Below are 21,708 nucleotides of genomic sequence, written 5' to 3'. Positions count from 1 at the left end.
ATCTCATAGCATTGTGATTGGAAAAGATGTTTGATAAGATTTCAATTTTCTTAAATTTACTGAGGCTCGCCTTGTGTCCTAGCATGTGGGCAATCCTGGAGAATGTTCTGTGTGCACTTAAGAGGAATGTGTATTCTGGTTCTTTTGTATGGAATGCTCTACAGATATCAATTAAGTCCATCTGGTCTCATGTGTCATTTAAGGCCTGTGTTTCCTTATTTATTTTCTGTCTGGATATGTCCACTGATGAAAGTGGGGTGTTAAAGTCCCCCACTATTATTGTGTTACTGTCAATTTTTCCCTTTATGGCTGTTAGTATTTGCCTTATATAACGAGGTGATCCCATGTTGGGTGTATACATATTTACAATTGTTATATCTTCTTCTTGGATTGATGCCTTGATTGTTATGTAGTGTCCTTGTCTCTTATAACAGTCTTTCAAGTCTATTATGTCTGACGTGAGTATTGCTACTCCAGCTTTCTTTTGATTTACAGTTGCATGGAGTACCTTCTTCCATCCCCTCACTTTCAGTCTGTATGTGTCCCTAGGTCTGAGGTAGGTCTCTCGCAGACTGTGTATATATGGGTCTTGTTTTTGTATCCACTCAGCCAGTCTATGTCTTTTGGTTGGCGCATTTAATACATTTACATTTAAGGTAATTATCGATATGTGTATTTCTACTGCCATTTTCTTAATTGTTTTGGGTTTGTTTTTGTGGGTCTTTTTTCTTCCCTTCCTCTTTTGTTCTCTTCTCTTGTGGTTTGGTGACCATCTTTAGTGCTGTGTTTGAGTTGCTTTTTCTTTTTTTGTGTGTGTATCTATTGTAGTTTTGGGGCTTGCTGTTCCCATGAGGTTTTGATATAACAGTCTATATGTACAAGGCTTTTTTTTTTTTTTTTTTTTTTAAAGTTGCTAGTCTCCTTCCTGCCTAGAGGAGTTCCTTTAGCATTTGTTGCAAAGTGGTCTGGTGGTGCTGAATTCTCTTAGCTTTGGCTTGTCTGTAAGGCTTTTGATTTCTCTGTCAAATATGAATGAGAACTGGGTACAGTATTCTTGGTTGTAGAGTATTCTTGGTTGTAGGTTGTAGGTTCTTCCCTTTCATCACTTTAAATATATCATGCCACTCCCTTCTGGCTTGCGGAGTTTCTGCTAAGAAATCAGCTGATAACTTAATGGGAGTTCCCTTGTATGTTGTCATTTTTTCCCTGTTGCTTTCAAATAATTTTTCTTTGTCTTTACTTTTTGTCAATTTGATTACTACATGTCTCGGTGTGTTTCTCCTTGGGTTTATCCTGCCTAGGACTCTCTGTGCTTCCTAGACTTGGTTGACTGTTTCCTTTCCCATGTTAGGGAAGTTTTCAGCTATTATTTCTTCAAATATTTTCTCAGGTCCTTTCTCTCTCTTTTCTCTTTCTGGGACCCCTATAATGCGAATGTTGGTGTGTTCAATGTTGTCCTTAGGCTGTCTTCATTTTTTTTCATTCTTTTTTCCTTATTCTGTTCTGCAGCAGTGATTTCCACAATTCTGTCTTCCCAGTCACTTATCAGTTCTTCTGCCTCAGTTATTCTGCTATTGATTCCTTCTAGTGTATTTTTCATTTCAGTTATTGTATCGTTCATTTTTTTGTTTGTTCTTTAGTTCTTCTAGGTCTTTGTTAAACATTTCTTTCATCTTCTTAATCTTTGCCTCCATTCTGGATCATCTTCACTATCATTATTCTGAATTCTTTTTCTGGAAGGTTGCCTATCTCCACTTCATTTAGTTGTTTTTCTGGGATTTTATCTTGTTCCTTCACCTGCGACATAATCCTCTGCCTTTTCATTTTGTTTAACTTTCTAGGATTGTGGTTTTCATTCTGCAGGCTGCAGGATTATAGTTCTTCTTGCTTCTGCTGTCTGCCCTCTGGTGGATGAGGCTAAGAGGCCTGTGCAAGCTTCCTGATGGGAGGGACTGGTGGTGGGTAGAAATGGGTCTTGCTCTGGTGGGCAAAGCCTTGCTCAGCAAAATTTTAATCCACTTGTCTGCTGACGGGTGGGGCTGTATTCCCTCCCTGTTGGTTGTTTGGCCTGAGGCAACCCAGCACTGGAGCCTACAGGCTGTTTGGTGGGGCTAATGGTGGCCTGAGGGAGGGCTCACGTCAATGAGTACTTACCAGAACTACTGCTGCCAGTGCCCTTGTTCCCCTTGGTGAGCCACAGTCGCCCCCTGCCCCTGCAGAAGACCCTCCAACACTAGCAGGTAGGTTTGGTTCAGTCTCCTATGGGGTCACTGCTCCTTTCCCTTGGGTCCTGGTGTGCACAAGATTTTGTGTGTGCTCTCCAAGAGTGGAGTCTCTGTTTTGCCCAGTCCCGTGGAAGTCCTGCACTCAAATCCTGCTGCCTGTCAAAGCCAGAATCCCTGGAGATTGCTAGTCCTGTTGCTGGACCCCCAGGCTGGGACGCTGATGTGGGGCTCAGAACCTTCATTCCAGTGGGAGAACTTCTGTGGTTTAATTGTTCTCCAGTTTGTGCTTGCCCCACCTGGCAGGTATGAGATTTGATTTTATCATGATTGTGCTCCCCCTTCCCATCTCACTGAGGCTTCTCCTTTGTCTTTGGATGTGGGATATCTTTTTTGGTGGGTTCCAGTGTCTTCCCGTGAATGGTTGTTCAGCAGTTGTGATTTCAGTGCTCTTGCGAGAGGAGGTGAGCACACGTCCTTCTACTCCGCCATCTTGAACCAATACTCCAGAAGATTCTTTCTTGATAAAAATTAACCAGAATATGTCTGAATTTTGACCATTCTGAGTTAATTTTTTATCATGCTGTGTCTTTTCAATGTAAAGTTACTTCTTTTTAATCTAGTAAAGTTTTCTTGAATGAATTATAATTGCAAGCATTTATTCTTTTCTTTTAAAAAAATTTACTTTTTCCAGAAAGTCTAATTAAGTATATCCTGTGTGTGTGTGTATATATATATGAAAGTATATATATATATATATATATATATAATATATATATATAATATATATATATAAAATTGCCTGTCTTTTCTCTCTAACCTTTAAAAATTCTCTTCGTTTCTATTTCATTTTGTTTACTTTTCCTATTGTATCCTTTATGTCCCCTATTGATTGTTCTGCAGTGTCTCTTTGACTTTGTGTTCCAATTTAAGAAATTGGTTTGCTTTCTTCTTCTTTCCTGGGTTCTGCTAGCTCAAAATTAAACTCTTCTGGTTGTTAAGCCATCTCTTCCTACAGTTCTTTACATATCTACTGGTCTTCTTTCAAAGAAGTGAATGCATAAATTGTTTAAGAACATTAAAATCAAAGTTTCATCTGATACGTGCCAATTTTTTTTGTGTGTGTGTAAATGCATGTTTGTGACAACTTTTATCTCTTGCTAAGCTTTGCTTTTTGTTTCCATGTCTCCTTATTAATATCTTTGTATGAATGCCAGGCTAGCTCCTTTTAAATTGCTTATTACTGAATGAGTTGGCTGGACCAGAAAGTTTGGGGTGCAGGGTGGGGATGGAAGCACAGGTTATTTTTACAGCCTTTAAAACCAAAAGACTGCCTTGATAGCATCAGATAATCTGACAGACTGTTTTAACCAAATACTTCCTTTAAACAAAACCACATCAAGGATGGCTTCCGCTCTAGTTTGCTCACTCACAATTTTATGTGGCCTGCCATAAACAAGGGATAATGTTTTTATACTTCAAAAACAAGCCCCCCACCTTTAGGAAGTACAATTTTCTGTCAAATTCTATGTTCTGCTACCACTGAGCATTCTCAACATTCCATGCTTTTACTCTTCCCTTCTTTACATGTAGCTTTTGCCAGATCTTAACCTGCTTAAGCAGCCTTTGCCTGTATTTTGTTGTCTAGGTATTACACCTGTCTTCTTAGTTTTGCTTAATGTGAAGTGAAGCTTTATGGGTAGAAATATGTGTTTATTTTCCCTGTTGCTTTTGTGTGTTTTCTGGGGAGGTCAAGGAGCAGATATTGACTTACCCTTAATCATACCTAAATAGTCTATATTTCTCATAAACATATAAATAAGAGGCTTTCTATAATACTAAGCAAGCACTGATTATACTTTGTTTCTGTATAATATGCCTATTGGGCAAGAATGTGTTGGCCAGAAGATAAAAGCATGTGTAGTCCCACCGGTAGTTTTGTTTCTCACAAAAATTAATGAATTAGCATTCTGACTTCATATATTAATCCCTATTTGCTTATTAATGTGATTTATTTGGAACTTACCCCTTACATAAATGAATTTATTCTTGTTCAGTTACTGAACCTAGAATGCTGAGGTTTGTAAGAAATATTATGAAATAGCAAGCAATGTCCAACATACTACTTTGATCAGGTAAAACACATATTAGGTTTTGTTACAGAAATAAATTCCACTCCAAGAAAAGAATAATACATGTAACAGCTGCTAAATCATAGAATGATTCACCTGGCTCCTTTACTCACATCATTCTTTCCTTCTTCACCTTGTTTATGAACATTAAATAGTGTGTTATGTATTCTTTTGGGTGTTTAAGCTTTTTAAATTCCACCTAGGTTTTACTGAAGTGGTTATGTTGATGTAAACTAGAATTTTATGTATGTTTAATATGACCTCAAACTTTCCATTATCACCTTCTCCCAGTAGGAACTCGGTAAGGTCAAGTCCATGATACCTCACTATTTAGAAAAATATCATATCTCAAACTTACATTCTTTCTCTTTAAGTAACAATAAAGGCTATTAGAAACATATCTTAAACCCTGTTATTAATAAATATAACCTAATTCAAAGGTCAAAAAATACTGAAATAACCTAATTTTCTTTGGCAAAATTACTATCTTTGCTTTTCAACCACTGAGTTAGTCAAAGGTATACTTAAAGGTATGTGTTTGGTGAGATGACACATTTAAAAAGATAAACTCCTGAAAATTAATCCAAATAATAGAGAAATATTCAAAGAGTTGGCAGATACAAGTTCCTACATTCTATTAAAAACTCTTTGATCTGGAGAGTGAATTAAGTTCAAACTAAACAAATAACAGATTAATAAATCAGACAAAAATATAAAAAGAAAGTTAAGCTTGGGAAGTTAAACATTATTAAGAGGAAGACTTCTAAAAACTGAAATAAAAAATAAATACAGACAACAAGAATTTATTACCTTCAGGTCGATATTGTGCAACAATTGTGACAGCTTGGCCAGCATTTTTTAAAGCAGCTGCTGCCTGCTCATGGCTGGCAGTTCTGAGGTCAACACTGTTTACCTGTAAATCAAACCACATATTAAATTCGAAAGAAAATCATCACACTGATTAGAAATCACAATAGCCTATTCTTTGAGTAGGCATAGATTAAAAAAAATTACTTGCAATTACTTTATCACTAAAATATTTTCTTGTTCTGATTTACTAAAAATGTTATACAGTAGAACAAAAATATATTGTATAGTCAATCAAAACAATTTTATTCACTTAAAATATTCATTTTTTCACTTTGTCAAGTGAATAAATGCAAAACACTTTCCCCTGAGTGTTCCAGAAGGTTGTCTACCAATCTCTTGAGAAAAGTACCTTAATTTGACAACTTGAAAAATCAGCAAGTGTCATCATTTTGTACATTTCATTTCACCAGTAACTCAGGCAATGAGAGGGAAATTCATTTTGTTTACAACATACTTTCAACTCCTGCCACATTTTCACTATTACTCATCTCAGTTTCAATTCTCTTCCTTCCTTTCCCAAACTAAAGCTTCCATTCTTTTGGAGTAACAGGAAAGCAATTACTTTAAGTATTAAAATAGCTCAGATTTCACGGACTGACATTTAAACACAGTAAATGTTATTAAATGAGCAAGAAGACTTTTTTTTAAAACAGGGACCTTCCTTGGGTAAAATAATTAATGAGGTGATCAATCCCACTCTAGAAGAATAGGCAACTTCATTCTTATTTCTGAAAGGCTGCCAGCACCTAGTATGCTGCAAGGTACACTATCTTTAGAGACTGAACCTTTTCCACTACAAGAAAAACTTAATAGGACATTAATGTGAGCATTAAACTTAAATGTAATTAACTTTAAATATTTAAGTTGGCTTTTTTCCCTAAGAACCATGAATGAATAAAATACAGCAATGGGGGCTTCCCTGGTAGCACAGTGGTTGAGAGTCCGCCTGCCGATGCAGGGGACACGGGTTTGTGCCCCGGTCTGGGAAGATCCCACATGCCGCGGAGCGGCTGGGCCCGTGAGCCATGGCCACTGAGCCTGTGCTCCACAACGGGAGGGGCCGCAGCAGTGAGAGGCCTGCATACCGCGCAAAAAAAAAAAAAAAAAAAAAAATACAGCAATGTTTGGGACCTTTACTGAATATTTTTGGAAAGAAGAACTGTCACACAATTTTAGTATGACAGCCTGCTTCATTGATGTCTAATCTAAGACCTGTTAAAAATTACATACCAATTTTGGAAAATTTGACTATAGCCCAGAAATTCCTGGGATCATAAAATTTACATAAAAGAACATGTTTAATGTTTAATGTAAAACATTTAAAGACCTGATGTTTTACATTATCTATAAAGGATATTACTATGTAACTAAGTTAAAATGTACAGACACCTCTTAAATGAAAATCAAGATCCAAAAACCTTAATCTAAACAGGTGTAACATAATGTGGTTTTATTAGAGAATATCTCTAGCTTAATATCTTATTAGAGAATAACTGAACACAATGTATAAATAGTTCTATATTGAACATAAAGAAAATCCTAATTTCTAGCAGAAAAAATTAGAGAATATAAAAGGTAGACAAACTTCCATAGATTATTTTAGAAAAGATCACAATTTTTAATGAATTATTCCTAAGCACTGGATCCCTTTACTACAGAAAAGATCTGAAAACAACCTACATAGATTCAAAGGAGAATAATTTGTTAACAAGACTACAAATTAAAAATGTTCCTAAATAACGCCAAACATTTTAATGGAATACATTATCAAGGATATTTTAGAAGAAATCCTGGTACTGAGAAACATATCATGTAAACAGACTTAGGGTCACTTTTTTATGGAGATACAATTTATATAAAATCCAAACTTTTAAAGTGTACAATTTGTGTTTTTCAGTACATTCACAAGCATGTGCAACCATCACCATGCTTTAATTCCAAAACATTTTCATCAGCCCCCACCCCCCAAAAACCCACTACCCATTAGCATTCATTCCCCCCTTCCCTCTCCCCTTAGACCCTGGCAACCACTATTCTTCTTTCTAACTCTAAGGATTTGTCTGTTCTGTACATTTTATATAAAAGGAATATTACAATATGTGGCTATTTGTGTTTGCCTTCTTCACTTAGCTTGTTTTCATGGTTCATCCTTGTTTTAGCCTGTTTTAGTACTTTGTTACTTATTATGGCTGAATCATATACCCCATTGGATGGATATTCCATATTTTGTTTATCCACTTTGTTAAATTTATTGTTTGATACTACTATAAATAAAATTATTTTCTTAATTTCACTTTCAGGTTGTTCAACTCTGGTATATTAGAAACACAACTGTTTCTTGTATAGTGATTCTCTGTCCTGCAAACTTGCTGAGCTTGGTTATTATCTCTGATAGTTTTTTTGCATTTCCTAAGATTTTCTACATATAAGATCATGGCATCTGCAAATAAGAGATAATTTTCCTTCTTCCTTTTTAATCTAGAAAGCTTTTATTTCTTTTTCTTGCCTAACTGCCCAATCTAGAAACTCCAGCACAATGTTGAATAAAAGTGGCATGAGTGGACACCTCTGTCTTGTTTCTGATCTCACAGGGAAACCTTTCAGTGTTTCAGCATTTAGTGTGACATAAGTTATCAGTTTTTCATAGACATCTTTTATCAGGTTGAGGAAGTTCTCTACTATTCCTAATTTGTTTGGTGCTTTTATGATGCAAGCTGTTGGTTTTTGACAGGAGCTTTTTCTGTTGAGATGGTCATGTGGCTTATATCCTTAACTCTATTAACACGGTGTTTTACTTTGGTTATCCCTGTGTTGAACCAACTATGCATTCCTTGGACAAATTCCACTTGGTTATGGGGTATAATCCTTTTTTAATGCTGGTGTACAATCCTTTTTTTATGCTGCTGAATCCACATGGCTATTTTGTTGAGGATTTTTACATATAAATTCATAAGGGATATTGTAGTTTTCTTTTCTTGTGATGTCTTTGTTTGGTTTGATATAAGAATAATATTGGCCTTGTAGAATGAGTTGGGAAGTGTTCTTCACACCTATTTCCTTTTGGGGGAAGAGTTTGTGAATGGTGCTAATTCTTCTTTAAACGTTCTATAGATTGCACTAGTGAGGCCATCTGGTCCTGGGTTTTTTCCTTTGTGGGAAGTTTTGATTATCAATCTCCTTAATTGTTACAGGTCTACAGTTATAGTTTCCATTTCTTCTTGAATCAGTTTCAAATGTTTATGTCTTTCTAGAAATTTATCAACAATTACACAATATGTATAACTATATATCACACATAATCTATATAACACATATATTATAAAATGTCCTTAGATTTTGAGAAATAATTTTTTTCCTAAAGTCTTTGTTTGATACTTGTATAGCCATTTTATGTGTTTCTTGGTTTCTGTTTGCATAGCATATCTTTTTCAACCTTTTACTTTCAACGAAGATTGAATCTAAAGTGTGTCTGTTGTAGAAAGTATATAATTTGATCTTTTTAAATCTACCCTGTCAATATCTGTCTTTTAGTTGGAGTATTTAATCCATTTACCTTCAATGTAATTTATCGAAAAAAAAAGATTTATGCCATCCATTTTGCTATTTGTTTTCTTCACACCTTGTCTTTTTTGTTCCTCTATTCCTCCATTACTAACTTCTTTTGTAAAATAGGTATTTTCCACTGTACTATCTTAATACCCTTTAAAAAATTATATATATTTTGAGTTATTTGCTTAGTGGTTTCTCTAGATCATAATTAACATTTTATAACCATTTACTCTGAATTAACACCAACTTAGTTTCAATAGTATATAAAAACTCTGCTCTTATAATTCTGTGCCCTCTATACTCCCTGTGATACTACTGTCATATAAATTACATCTTTATACAGTATGTGTGTGCCCATCAACACAGATTTAAAATTATTGCTTTATTTAGTTGTTGTTTAAATTATAAAGGAGAAAAAAAAGAGTTACAAACAAAAAATGCACTTATGCTGTTTTACATTTACCTATATAGTTACTTTTAACAGTGCTCTTTACTTCTTCATATGGATTTGGGCTACTCTCTAATGTCCTTTCTTTCTGGTCTGAGGGATGAGATGCTCTTTAGTACTCCTTGTAGGGCAGGTTTACTGTCTATAAGAGAAGTTAAGGAGATTAATAACTTCCTTAGCTTTTGTTTACCTGGGACTCAGATCTGTCCTTCGTTTCTGAAGGATAGTTTGACTGGGTATAGAAACCTGGGACAATGGCTTTTTTCTTTCAGAATTGCCTTCTGGCCTCCATGATTCTGACAAGAAATCAACTGTTAATCTTACTGAGGATTCCCTGTAATCAGCGATTTTTCTTTGCTTTCAGGATTCTCCCTTTGTTTTTTGATATTTGATTATGATTTATCTGTGGTGTGGATCTCTTCAAGTTTATTCTACTTGTAGTTCACTGAGCTTCTCAGATGTGTACATTAAATTTGGGAAGTTTTTTGCCATTATTTATTCAAATATTCTTTCTGCCTCTTTCTCTCTCTCTTGTCATTCTGACTTCATTATACATACATTGGTACACTTGATGGTATCCCCACAGGTCTTTGAGCCTCTGACAATTTTTCTTAATTCTTTTTTCTTTCTGTTCTTCAGCCTGGGTAGTCTTAACGGACATATCTTCAAGTTGGTGGATTTTTTTCTTTTGCCAGGTCAAATCTGCTGTTGAACTTGTCTAGAGGATTTTTTTTTCCCTTCATTTCAGTTATTGTACTCTTCAACACCAGAATTTCTGTTTGTTTCTTTTTCATAAAAGAAATCTCTTTATTGACATACTCTACTTGGTGCGTTATTGTTCCTATACTTTCCTTACATTCTTTAGACATGGTTTCCTTTAGTTCTTAGAATATATTTAAAATATCTGATTTAAAATCTTTGTCTAGTAGTATAGTGTTGGGCTTCCTTACAGTTTCTACTGATTGCTTTTCCCCCGGGTATATTTTCTTGTTTTGCTGCATGTCTCAATTTTTTACTGAAAACCGGACATTTAAAATAATATAAAGTAGCAATTCTGGGTATAAGATCTGTCCTCCTACCCAGGGCTTGATATTACTGCTGTTTGTTATAGTAGTTGTTTGGTGACTTTTCTGAATTCTGTAAGGCTTGTATTCTTTGTTGTATGTGCCAGTGAAGTGTCTGCCTGATTAGCAGAGTGGTCAGTTAATGACTGGACAGACTTCATTAAATGTGCGCATGTTGGGTAATGCCTTCAACAATCAGCTAGGCAACTGATGATTCTGCCTTAATCTTCACTTCCTTCTTGCACAGAGTCTCATGGTCAGCCAGAGGTGAGAGTTTAGGGCCTTTTCAGGTCTTTCCTGAGCAGGCACACAACCCAAGACCATGCATGTGTCCTCCTAGATTCCAAAGTATAAGAGCTTTTCAAAGGTCCCATGGAGAGTTCACTCCCTAGCTTTTCCTTTTAAGTTTTTGATTAGTCTACTGTTTGCCCCAACTGTTACCAATGTCTCAGGCAGCCATAATATGCCTGTAATTGTTTTTGCAATTACCCCAAGGGAAAAGGCTTTTGCACTGGTGGAGCTTTGAATCAGGTCAAATACAGGGAATCTTTCAAATAGGATGTTCCAAGAACCCACCAGACAGGTCAAATTATGACAGTTCTTTGGAAAAGAAGCTCTGAACATTCTACCACCATTTTGCTCTCTCTAATGGCTGTTGGGCCACTGGTTCTCACTGAAAAGGTGGGCTATTTTTCAAGGCTAATGTGGTGATAGAGAGCCAGGGATGGGACTTAGGCAAATTAAAATTCTACAAAGCTCATTCTTACAGAGATTCAGCAATTTATTTTTTTTTTTTTTTGAGTAAACACTTCCTGAATGGCTGTCAGTCTTTGGTTAATTTCCAGAGTTCTGAAAAAGTTTATTCTAAAAACAATTTTGGCCACTTTTCTCACTGTTTTTATGAAGGAGAGAATTTCTGTTGAACTCTCTTGGGTCACTTTCCATGTTTCTAAATTTTCAGGGAATATCAACTATATCCTGCCCTATGCTTGTCATCACTGGAAATAACAGTAATATTTCCATTTATACCATAGTGAAAAATGCACTGTCCAACATCTGTACAATAATAAATCTTGACTTAAAAAGCTTCTTTCTTCAACAAAATTAATCAAAGGGAATATTTTATAAAAATTATTATTTATTTCCCTGCCTTCCCAAATATTTATGCTTTTCTCAGTAATGTGGGTTATCATTAAGAACATCAATAACAGGGATGTCTTTAGAACAGTGGTTCACAAGGTTTGGTCCCAGGAGCAGCAACATCAGTATCTCATGGAAACTTGTAAGAAATATAAATTTTCAGATCCTATCCAAGTCATACTGAATCAGAATCTTTGGGGATGGAATCTAGGAATCTGTTTTTTAATAACGCCTTGAGGTTATCCTGATACAAGCTGAAGACTGAAAATAGCTAAATTTTGTGTAAAGAGGTACTTAAATAAGTGTTTCTGGGTTTTATTTTAGAATATCTTTTCTCATGTTTTTCTCTTGTTCCTAAGGTCTTTCCTATTGCTTCTCAGGGTATTTCCCTAGGGTATTTCCCTAGAGCAGCTTAGTAACCATTAAAATATTTAAGATAATGGATGTATACTGACAAACAGAAGGCTGAATTTAACTTACAGTAACATTAGGGCAAGCAACTGGTTGGGAGGGTCTGGGTCTTTCAGTTTTAAAACTTAGCCTAAAGGGGTTTCCAGACATGGGGCTTTCAGTGCTAAAATTGGGAAAGTTCTGGGTGAACCACGTTGTGTTCGTCAGAGTAACATATTCTAGCAGTGTGACAGTAACCCACATAAAGAGGTCCCACATGGACAATTTAAAAAACATATATTTTTGTTTTGAGTTTTTCACACATACCTCTAAGCCAACTGAGAATTAATTTTGACACAAGGTGTGAAGTGAGGCTCTAAGCTAATTTTATTCTGCTAAGCAACTAGCTAATTTCTCCAACATTTATTTTTTAAAAATTCATTCCTTATCACTAATTTGCCCTTATACTGTAAATTATTTTTAAAACTTAAATTACAGTATAACTTACAAGCAATAAAATGTACAAATTTAAACAGTTCAGTTGGAAGGATTTTTGACAACTGTATATGCCCATGAAACTAAAACCCCAAACATACCTTTTCCATCAACCAACCCAGAAATCTCCATTATGCCTCTTTTATAATAGGACAATTAGTGGCAACCACGTTCTGACTTATCAATACAAGTTAGTGTTGCCTGCACATGATTATAATTAGAATCATACAGTATGTATTTTTGTGGTGTGTTCTGTTTTACTCAACACGATGTGTTTTAGTGTCATCCATGTTGTTTGAGTTTTATTATGGATAGGCTATTATGAACATTCCTGTTACAGTGTAAACATAAGATTTCTTGGATAAAATCTGGGTGATAAGGTTAGGTGTATGTATAATTTCTTTAAAACTTCCCCAAAAGTTCTTGTAGTGGTTGTGTAGTTTTACATGCCCACCAGTAAAGAATAAGAGTTATAACTGCTCCACATCCTCTCTAATGTTTGTTGTCATCATTATTTTTTCTTTAGCCATTCAACTGGATAGGATATGGTATTTCACTATGGCTTTAAAAATGTTTTTACTTAGGCATAATTTACATTCAATAGAGTAATCATTTTTAGTTTACAGGTAAGAGTGTTGACAACTGTGTATGTTGTATAGCCACCGCCACAATCAAGATGTAAAAAAGTGACATTGCTCCCACCAAAATTCCTCTAACCCTGTTTTGCTTATTCATTGTGTTTTTTGCATTGCCCTGATGCCTAATGTTAAGTAAATTTTCATGTGTTTATAAGCCACTGATACACCTTGTTTTGTGAAATATCTGTTTAAGTCTTTTGCTCATTTATTTATTAGTATTATTATTTTGGCTGCGTTGGGTTTTCATTGCTGCACGTGGGTTTTCTCTAGTTGCAGCGAGTAGGGGTTACTCTTTGTTGTGGTGCACGGTCTTCTTACTGCGATGGCTTCTCTGGTTGCAGAGCACAGGCTCCAGCTGTGTGGGCTTCAGCAGTTGCAGCACGTGGGCTCAGCAGTTGCGACACGCGGGCCCTAGAGGGCACGGGCTTCATAGTTGCGGTGTGTGGGCTCTAGGGCATGTGGGCTTCAGTAGTTGTGGCACACAGACTCAGTAGTCATGGCTCGCAGGCTACACAGCACAGGATCAGTAGTTGTGGTGCATGGGCTTAGTTGCTTTGCGGCGTGGCGTGTGGGATCTTCCCGGACCAGGGATTGAACCTGTGTCCCCTGCATTGGCAGGTGGATTCTTAACCACTGCGCCACCAGGGAAATCTCCCCTCATTTTTAAATTGAGTTACTCACCTTTCGCTGCTGCTTTGTGGGAGATGTTTATATATTCTGGATATAAGTTTTTTGTGAGATATATGTACTGGGAATATTTTTTCCCATTGTATAGCTTGCCTATTTGGTTTCTTAATGGCACATTTTTTTATGGTTAGTGTTTAACATATCTTGTCCAAGAAACTGTCGCCTACCTCAGGGTTGCAAAGATATCCTTCTATGTTTTCTTCCAGGAGGATTATGGCTCTGGGCTTCACACTTAGATTTATAAGATTTATAATCATCTAGAGTTAATTTTTATATCTGGAGTAAGACTGAGTTGAAATTTGTATTTTTCCATAAAGATATCCAGCTGTTTGAGCATTTATTAAAAAGACTTTCCTTTCACCACTGGACTGACTTGGTCCCTTGGTACCATTTAAGAAATCTTTGACTAATCCAAGTTCACTAAGATTTTCTTGTATGTTTTTTACTAGAAGTTTAGTTCTACAATCCATTTCAAGTTAATTTTTATAGATGATGAGTGGTAAGGCTAAAGTTATTTTCTTCTTTTCTCTACTTATTCTACCAGTTATAGAAGAGGGTGTTTAAATCCGCAACTCTGTAGATTTGTCCATTTCTCTCTTAATTCTGGGAATTTTTGCTTTATGTGCTTTGAAAGGATTACTAGGTACATGCACAATGAGGGCTGTTATGTCTTCTTGAAGAAATGATGCTTTCATTATATAAAATCTCTCAGTAATAACACCATTTGCCTTGAAGTCTATTTTGTCTCATATGAATATAGTCACACCATCTTTCATATGTTGTTTATATAGCATAATTTCTTCTACTCTTTTACTTACAACATATGAATCTTTATATTTAAAGTGAATTTCTGACAAAGGGCCTATATTTGGGTCTTGGTTTTTTTGAACCAAGCTGACAGTTTCTGCATCTTAAAGTGCTAACTATAATGTAGATATTAATATAGTTGCATTTTAACCTCACACCTTGGCACTGCTTTTTTCTACCTTGTCTTTTCTTCCTTTCCTACCTTTGTTTGGAGGAAGCATGTATTTTTTCATATTTCATTTTATTTCCTGTATTGACTTACATAAACTATACCCTTTTGGAGTATTTTTAGTGTTTCCTCTAGAGACTATAACATGCAAGTATAAATTATCACAGGCTACTTTCAATTAATTTTACACCACTTCTCAAACTGTATAAGAACCATCCTCCCCCTTTCTATTTGTGCTTTGGTGGCCTTATATCTTACTTCTACATATGCCATAACTCACACAATACGATGAAGTTATTTTGTTTTAAAGAGCCAATCATCTTATAATGAAACATGTAAAATTATTTCCTAAAAAATGTACCTTTTATACTTATCCAGGTATTTACCCCTTCTGTTATTCTTATTTCCTGTCTGCAGATTTAGGTTCCATCTGATATAATTTCTCTTTAACCAGAACAATTTCTTCTAGTATATCTTGTAGGTCTGTCAAGAACAACTTCTCTAAGATATACTGTCTGTTTGAAAATGTCTTTATTTCAACTTCATTTCTGATGACTAATTTCAGGAGATACAGGATTCTAGGTTGAAGGTTTTTTCTTTCACCACTTTAAAGATACTGTTCCATTCCTTTATGTCTTCTAATATTTCCAGTGAGAATCCAGCTGTCATTTATACTGTTCCTATATATGTAATGTGTTTCTATCTTTACTTTTAACATGCGCTCTTTAGCATAGCTTTCTAGCACTTTACAATGTATCTAGGTCTGGTTTCCTTTGCATGTATTCTGCCTTGGCTTTGCTATGCTTCACAGATCTGTGGGTTGATATCTTTCATCAGTTTTTGAAAGTTCTTTGTCATTATGTCTTCAAAGATTCTGTCTCCTCTTTATTGTCTGACATCTCCTCTTTACTTCCATAGGCCTTGGATGCTCTGGTCTACTTTTTTTCCCTGATTTTCCCTCCACCCCTCCTGATTTACGTTTCAGTTTGGAAATTTTCTTTGACCTATGTTCAAATTCACTGATTCTTCCCTCTTCAGATTCCAGTGTGCTGTTATGCCTTTCAGACAAAATTTTCACTTGTGATAGTTAAAAAAAAAATTTCTAGCAATTCCATGTGACTCATTTTTCATATGTTCTATATCTTTGCTGAAATTCTCCCATCTTATCATCCATATTGTCTACCTTTACTCCTATATCCTTTAGTATTTTTATCATCATCATTTTATCTTATTTTAAAATACCTGTTTGATAAATCCAACATCTGAGCTTTTTCTCAAGTTACTTATACTGTTTTGTCTTGACAACCAGCTTTTCTTTCTTTTTTGCATGTTTTGTAATTTTTAATTATAAAGTAGACACTTTGGATAAAATAACAGTAGAGGTTGAAATAAAAAATAAATAATATTTAATTCCAGAATTGGGAATAATCCTTGTGCCAGGCCACTAGAGTGGGGCAGCTGTATCTATATGATCTATAGTTGAGCTGCTACTAGATTTTGTTTTAGTTTAAGTTTAGTTTCAAATGTTTTGAGAGCAGAATTAAGACTTTTCTTTCTGAGGTGCTTAGGCTATGAGCACTGGTAAAATTCCCTTTACTGGTGTAAAGATCTCATCTCATTACACACACACACACACACACACACACACACACACACACACACACACACAAACATACACCTTTATAACCCTGCTGCCAGCTTCTGAGGTTGCTGGTAAGTTTTCTTTGCTCTCTAGACCTGTCCCAGGCTTGCTATTTCTTGGAGGTATCTCTGTCCACACTGCCTCAGAGGGCTTTTTCTCAGCTTTCTTGCCCCACTCTCATCCCTGAGCAGCTCAAAGTACGGAGTTGCTGAGATTAGTTTTCACAGATCTTCTGCTCAAGGTCCCCTATTTACTGGCAGGTGCCTTGTATTTTGGGATGCTCTGTATGACTCAGTAATAAATTTTTCTTAATTCTCTGTTGTTTCACAACCTTCGGTTTACAAGCTCTGAGGTCTTAGTGAAGACCCATGGAAAAGAGTTGGCAGGTAGGTAAGGACTTGCTCTGCGGCTTCCCAGAATTTTTTATCAGTTTCACCAGTCCACTGAGGCCATTACATGTTGGGGTAAAGTTTGGTTGGTTCCTCGCTATCCCCGTCTAACCCTTCTCTTTCTCCCACCGCTCTTCCAAGGAGCAGCTGCCATGGGTGTCTTCTCTTCTATGTAGGGCTAGTTACTATCTGGAAGTTACTTTACTTAGGTCACTTTGAATCCTCAGTTCTCTGATGAGTTTAGTTTTTCTAAACTTATCCAGATGGTTTGGGTTGTTATGGTTAAGAGTGATGGTCTCTTAAGGCCCTCAACATTCTAACACTGTAACTAAGGTGTATTTCTGCTTCACAGTTCTGTTCCAATAATCACTATTTTGGGGTGGTACTATGCTATTTTAGATGCTGTAGCCTGAAGCATATGGGTACAATTTTCATTTACTTGCACTGCATATTAATAATTTCCTTTATTTTCTAAAATTGTAGTACTATAATCCTTAACAAAGTACCATAGCTTATTTGAAGACTCAAATTCCCAAGACTTTCATTCAAATATCAGTTAGTTATACCAATATCTCAGAACAGCTAAAACCAGAAAGAGCTCTACTTTTGTAAATGATTAGCCACCTTCTTTCTGTCTTAGACTCAGTCTATCTTGAACTATAAAGAATCCTCAAAAAGGTAGGCTGCAGGAATATGATGATATGTCTAAGTATATGCAGGGAAGGATCAGGTGGCAAGAGGGACTGCAATCTGAAAACTCCAATAAAAGATCCAATTTTTGGAATGCTTTTCCTATCATGTTCCAGCCACATGTATCTTCAGTTTGAAGAGTACTTTCTGATTTTCTTTACTTTATATTGAAAAAATGATTTAAAATAGTTATCAACACTGAATAGCATTGCTGACCCAGGATATAGGTTTTATCCCTATATCTCAGATCCCAAAATTTCAGAAAGCATTACTTAAATTTTTAATTAAAAACAAAATGACGTAGCATAATATAGTGGTTAAGGTAAATCCTGCCTATACCACTTATTAGGTTTTATTAGCTACTATGAGCAAATCACCCTTTAAACTTCAGTTTTCTCAATGGAAAAATGATGATAAGAATGATGCTCCCAAGTCTACCACAATCGACTTAAGATATTTTTCAAAGAATACCACTCCCCAATTCAGGCAGCACTGAATACCCACATGTGAAGTACATAAAGTACTACTGACATTAAGTTCACAATGAAAAATTCAGAACATAGGAAAACAATGTACTGTAAGTCACCATAAAGTAACATGTATTAGATACCTACAAACTTCAGAAAACAGAACTATTATTTATAGAATACAAGCTTATCTCATTTTACTGTGCTTCACTTTATTGTACTTTGCATTTTTTACAAATTGAAGGTTTGTGGCAACCCTGCTTTGAGCAAGTCTATTGGTGCCATTTTTCCAACAGCATTTGCTCACTTCGTGTCTCTGTCACATTTTAATAATTCTTGCAATATTTCAAACTCTCCACCAGCAAAAAGAGTATGACTTTCTGTAGGCTCAGATGATGGTTAGCATTTTTTAGCAATAAAGTATTTTTAAAATTAAGGTATGGACATTGTTTTTTAAGATATAATGCTAATCTAATAAACTACAATATAGTATAATTATAAGTTTTACATGTACTGGGAAACCAAAATATTTGTTTGACTTGCTTTATCGTAATATCTGTTTTGGTGGTGGTCTGGAACTGAACCTGCAATATCTTCAAGGTATGCCTGTGTAAGATAAATAGGTTTAAAAGAAAAACCTAAAAGAACATAAGAAACTTTAATCAAGACTCCCGCAAAACCACCAAGGAAGATTTGAAAAAGAATTAGAAAGAACTTCTAGAAAGAAAATGGTACTTTGAAATGAAAAAGTTAGTTTTAGCCTAAAGAGCAGATTAGACACAGATGAAGAAAATTTATGAGCTAGAAAACAGATCTGACTGAAATTAAGTACAAGGAGATAGAGTTGATAAATATGAAATTGGGATTAAAAGACATGGAGAACAGAATGGTAATGTCCTCTCTCATAGGAGTTCAAGAAGGACAGAATACACAAAATGTGGGAAAGGCAAAATTTAAAAGATTCCAGAATTGATGAGACAGGACTCCTCTGATTCAGCAAGCATAATGAATTCCAGATAGAATAAATAAAATGCTAGACACAGACACATTTTAGTAAAACTGCAGTGTACCAAAGACTAAGAGACTTAAAAGCAATCAGTAAAAAAAAAGAAATCACCTACAAACAACAAAGAGTGATCTTTTTTGTTAAACAACAACGAAAGAAGACAGATAGTATAAAGTAATATGTTCATAGTATTGAGAGACAACACTTGTCAACATACAGTTCTAGACTAAATTTATAAGTGAGGGCAAATTAAAAACAGTTCCAGGTAAACGCTAAGAGTAATTACTATCAAGAAATCACTGCTAAAAGAACAATCTAAGAGCTCCCACTAAGGTGCATTTGGATATTTGAGGGACATTTTTGCTTTATGAAATAACTAAGGAGTTCTATTAGCATGAGGATGGGAGCTAGAAAAGCTAAATTTTCTACAGTGATCAAGATAGTCCTATACTATGAATCCAGTTCCAATGCTGGTAGTGACTTGCTGAGAAACACATAAGAAGTAAGATACAAGAAAGGATGATGAACAAAAAATTGTAGAACACTTGGATTAGCTGTTCATAAACAAAAAGAAAAATGACTAAGTTTGAGGGATATATAAATGAAACAGAAGTAAAATACTAGAAACAGCCCCATTATAATTAAGGCTTCCCCAAATCTGAGTCATTTGGGAGAACAGCTGAATTACTGATAAGGTTTTAGTCTAAAACTGTATGGGTAATAGCCACATAAGCACAGACACAAACTGAAAGTAAAAAATGGAGAAAAGATGAGGCAAATATCAAGCAAAAAAGTCAGCATAGCCACAGTAATATCAGGCATTATAGCTTCTAGGGTAAAAACCATTATTACAAGTAAAGAGGATCATAACCTAATGGTAAAAAATTTCAACTCACCAGGAAGGAATGCTGATTCTAAAATTAGATGCACATAGTAACATAGTTTCAAAGATATAAGGAAAATAATTGCTGCCAGGAAAAACTGTTAAACCCACCATTCAGATAAACTTAAAAAGTCTCCTTTAATAACAGATAAGGTTGGGCTTCCCTGGTGGCGCAGTGGTTGAGAGTCCGCCTGCCGATGCAGGGGACACGGGTTCGTGCCCCGGTCCGGGAAGATCCCACATGCTGCGGAGCGGCTGGGCCCGTGAGCCATGGCTGCTGAGCCTGCGCGTCTGGAGCCTGTGCTCCGCGACAGGAGAGACCACAACAGTGAGAGGCCCGCGTACCACAAAAAAACAAAAAAAACAAAAAAAAACAGATAAGGCGATAACAGATTGAAGTATAAAGAAGATATGAACTATGCAAGTAACAAGGATGAGTTAACAGACATACAGAAAACCTTGCAGTCAACAAATAGAGAATACATACTTCCTTCAAGCACATTCATAAAGACTGATCTCTTATAAGTAAGTCAAATACCAAAAGAAAATCTATCATACAGAACATGTTCCCGGTCAACACTGTAATTCTACAATTAAGTTGTAAAATGTTAGAAGAAGAGAGCCAAAATACCTCCCATAACTTTAGAATATAAAAAACAAAAGGTTTAATAATTAACAGGTCATAGTTAAAATAATAAAAACATTATTTTGATTAACATATCCTACCGATATAATACGATCTCCTTTCCTGAGCTCTCCACTAAGATCAGCAGGTCCGCCAGCCAAAATAAAGGAAATAAATATTCCTTCTCCATCTTCACCTCCTACAATGTTGAAACCAAGGCCTGTTGAACCACGATGAAGAACAACTTTTCTAGGTTCCCTGAAAATTTAAAAAATATTGAATACCTTAAAACATATAGAGAACTTGACTTTCTATCAATGAGAATTCCCTACTGATAAATCATATTTCCATATTATAAAAAAAGTCAGATGAAATTTAAAGTTTTCTAAACTCTGGGGTAAAGAGATTCTTTCCAAGCCTAGAAATTAAAAGGAAAAATCCTAATTTTATATAGAAGCTAAAAATCCTTGTTAAGAAACAAACATAAAACTAAAATAAAAAGGAGAAAATGTGGAAATTAAAAAATAATGATATAAAGAGCATACTCAAAAAATAATACTCTTGAAAAGCTGATGTTGCACACACTTCACTGCCTAAGAAGCAGTCACTGTCTCTACTTCTTACATGTTGTAAAAGGCAGATATCCCTTTGTCTTAGAGAAGGTAGGAAGGCCCCCTTTCTACTCTCAAACGGATCAATCATGAATAACTTATGCCAGTCACTGCAATTTCACTCCTGTTTGCTAAGGTGAGGCTATGACCCTATTCTGGTCTCTAAGAAATAACAGGAAATTTTACTGTCACTTCCCAAAGAAAGACTCTAACAAGGACAAAGCATATTCTGTCCCCATACAAAGCGTATTTGTTCCCCTCCTTATTCCAAATCACTCCCACACAAAAGAATGAACTATAAAATCCTGTTACTGATTTGGACATATCACAATCATGAAGATAACCAGCAGAATCCCAGAGATACCATGGACCTAGTTTTGCTACACAAATGTTAGAAATGCCCATCTCTAGACTTTCTATATAAAGTAATTAAATATCTTTATTTCTTAAGTCACATCCCTCCAATTCATCTACCTATCTCTGCTTTTCATCCATTCTAAGATGCATCTCTTTTGTTCCCTCCAACTCCCAATTTAAAATCTCTGAAATCAGAATACATCTTACCACTAATAACATTTCCCATTTGCTGCCACTTATACATAATTGTGTGAAAACCATTTACATCTTCCAGTAAGACCATGAAAATTCCAAGAGCTGACTGTTTTAGATATGATGAATCACAGAATATCATTTGAGATTAGAATGTATCATATTTGGTAAATATTTTAAAAATTTAATTTGCTTTTTCTAAAACACTGCAGAAAGCTTTTGGTAACAAACGGCT

At 35.4% G+C, this 21,708-nt stretch overlaps 1 protein-coding gene across 6 annotated transcripts in view; it reads right to left on the bottom strand.

The window, feature by feature from the left end:
- Positions 1-21,708, bottom strand: part of DLG1 (discs large MAGUK scaffold protein 1) — a 284,860-nt gene that overhangs the window by 77,286 nt on the left and 185,866 nt on the right. For all 6 annotated transcript variants that reach the window (XM_082654456.1, XM_082654457.1, XM_082654458.1 and 3 more), the window contains 2 exons: positions 20,415-20,571; positions 5,165-5,267 (listed from right to left, as the gene is read on the bottom strand). In XM_082654456.1, the coding sequence (XP_082510582.1) occupies positions 5,165-5,267; positions 20,415-20,571 (260 nt within the window). The remainder of the gene's footprint in view (positions 1-5,164; positions 5,268-20,414; positions 20,572-21,708) is intronic.

The sequence above is a fragment of the Grampus griseus genome (assembly GCF_964374135.1).
Source record: "Grampus griseus genome assembly, chromosome: 5".
Classification (NCBI taxonomy): domain Eukaryota; kingdom Metazoa; phylum Chordata; class Mammalia; order Artiodactyla; family Delphinidae; genus Grampus; species Grampus griseus.
Note: the sequence above shows the minus strand (reverse complement) of the source record. Positions and strands in the feature narration are given on the sequence as shown.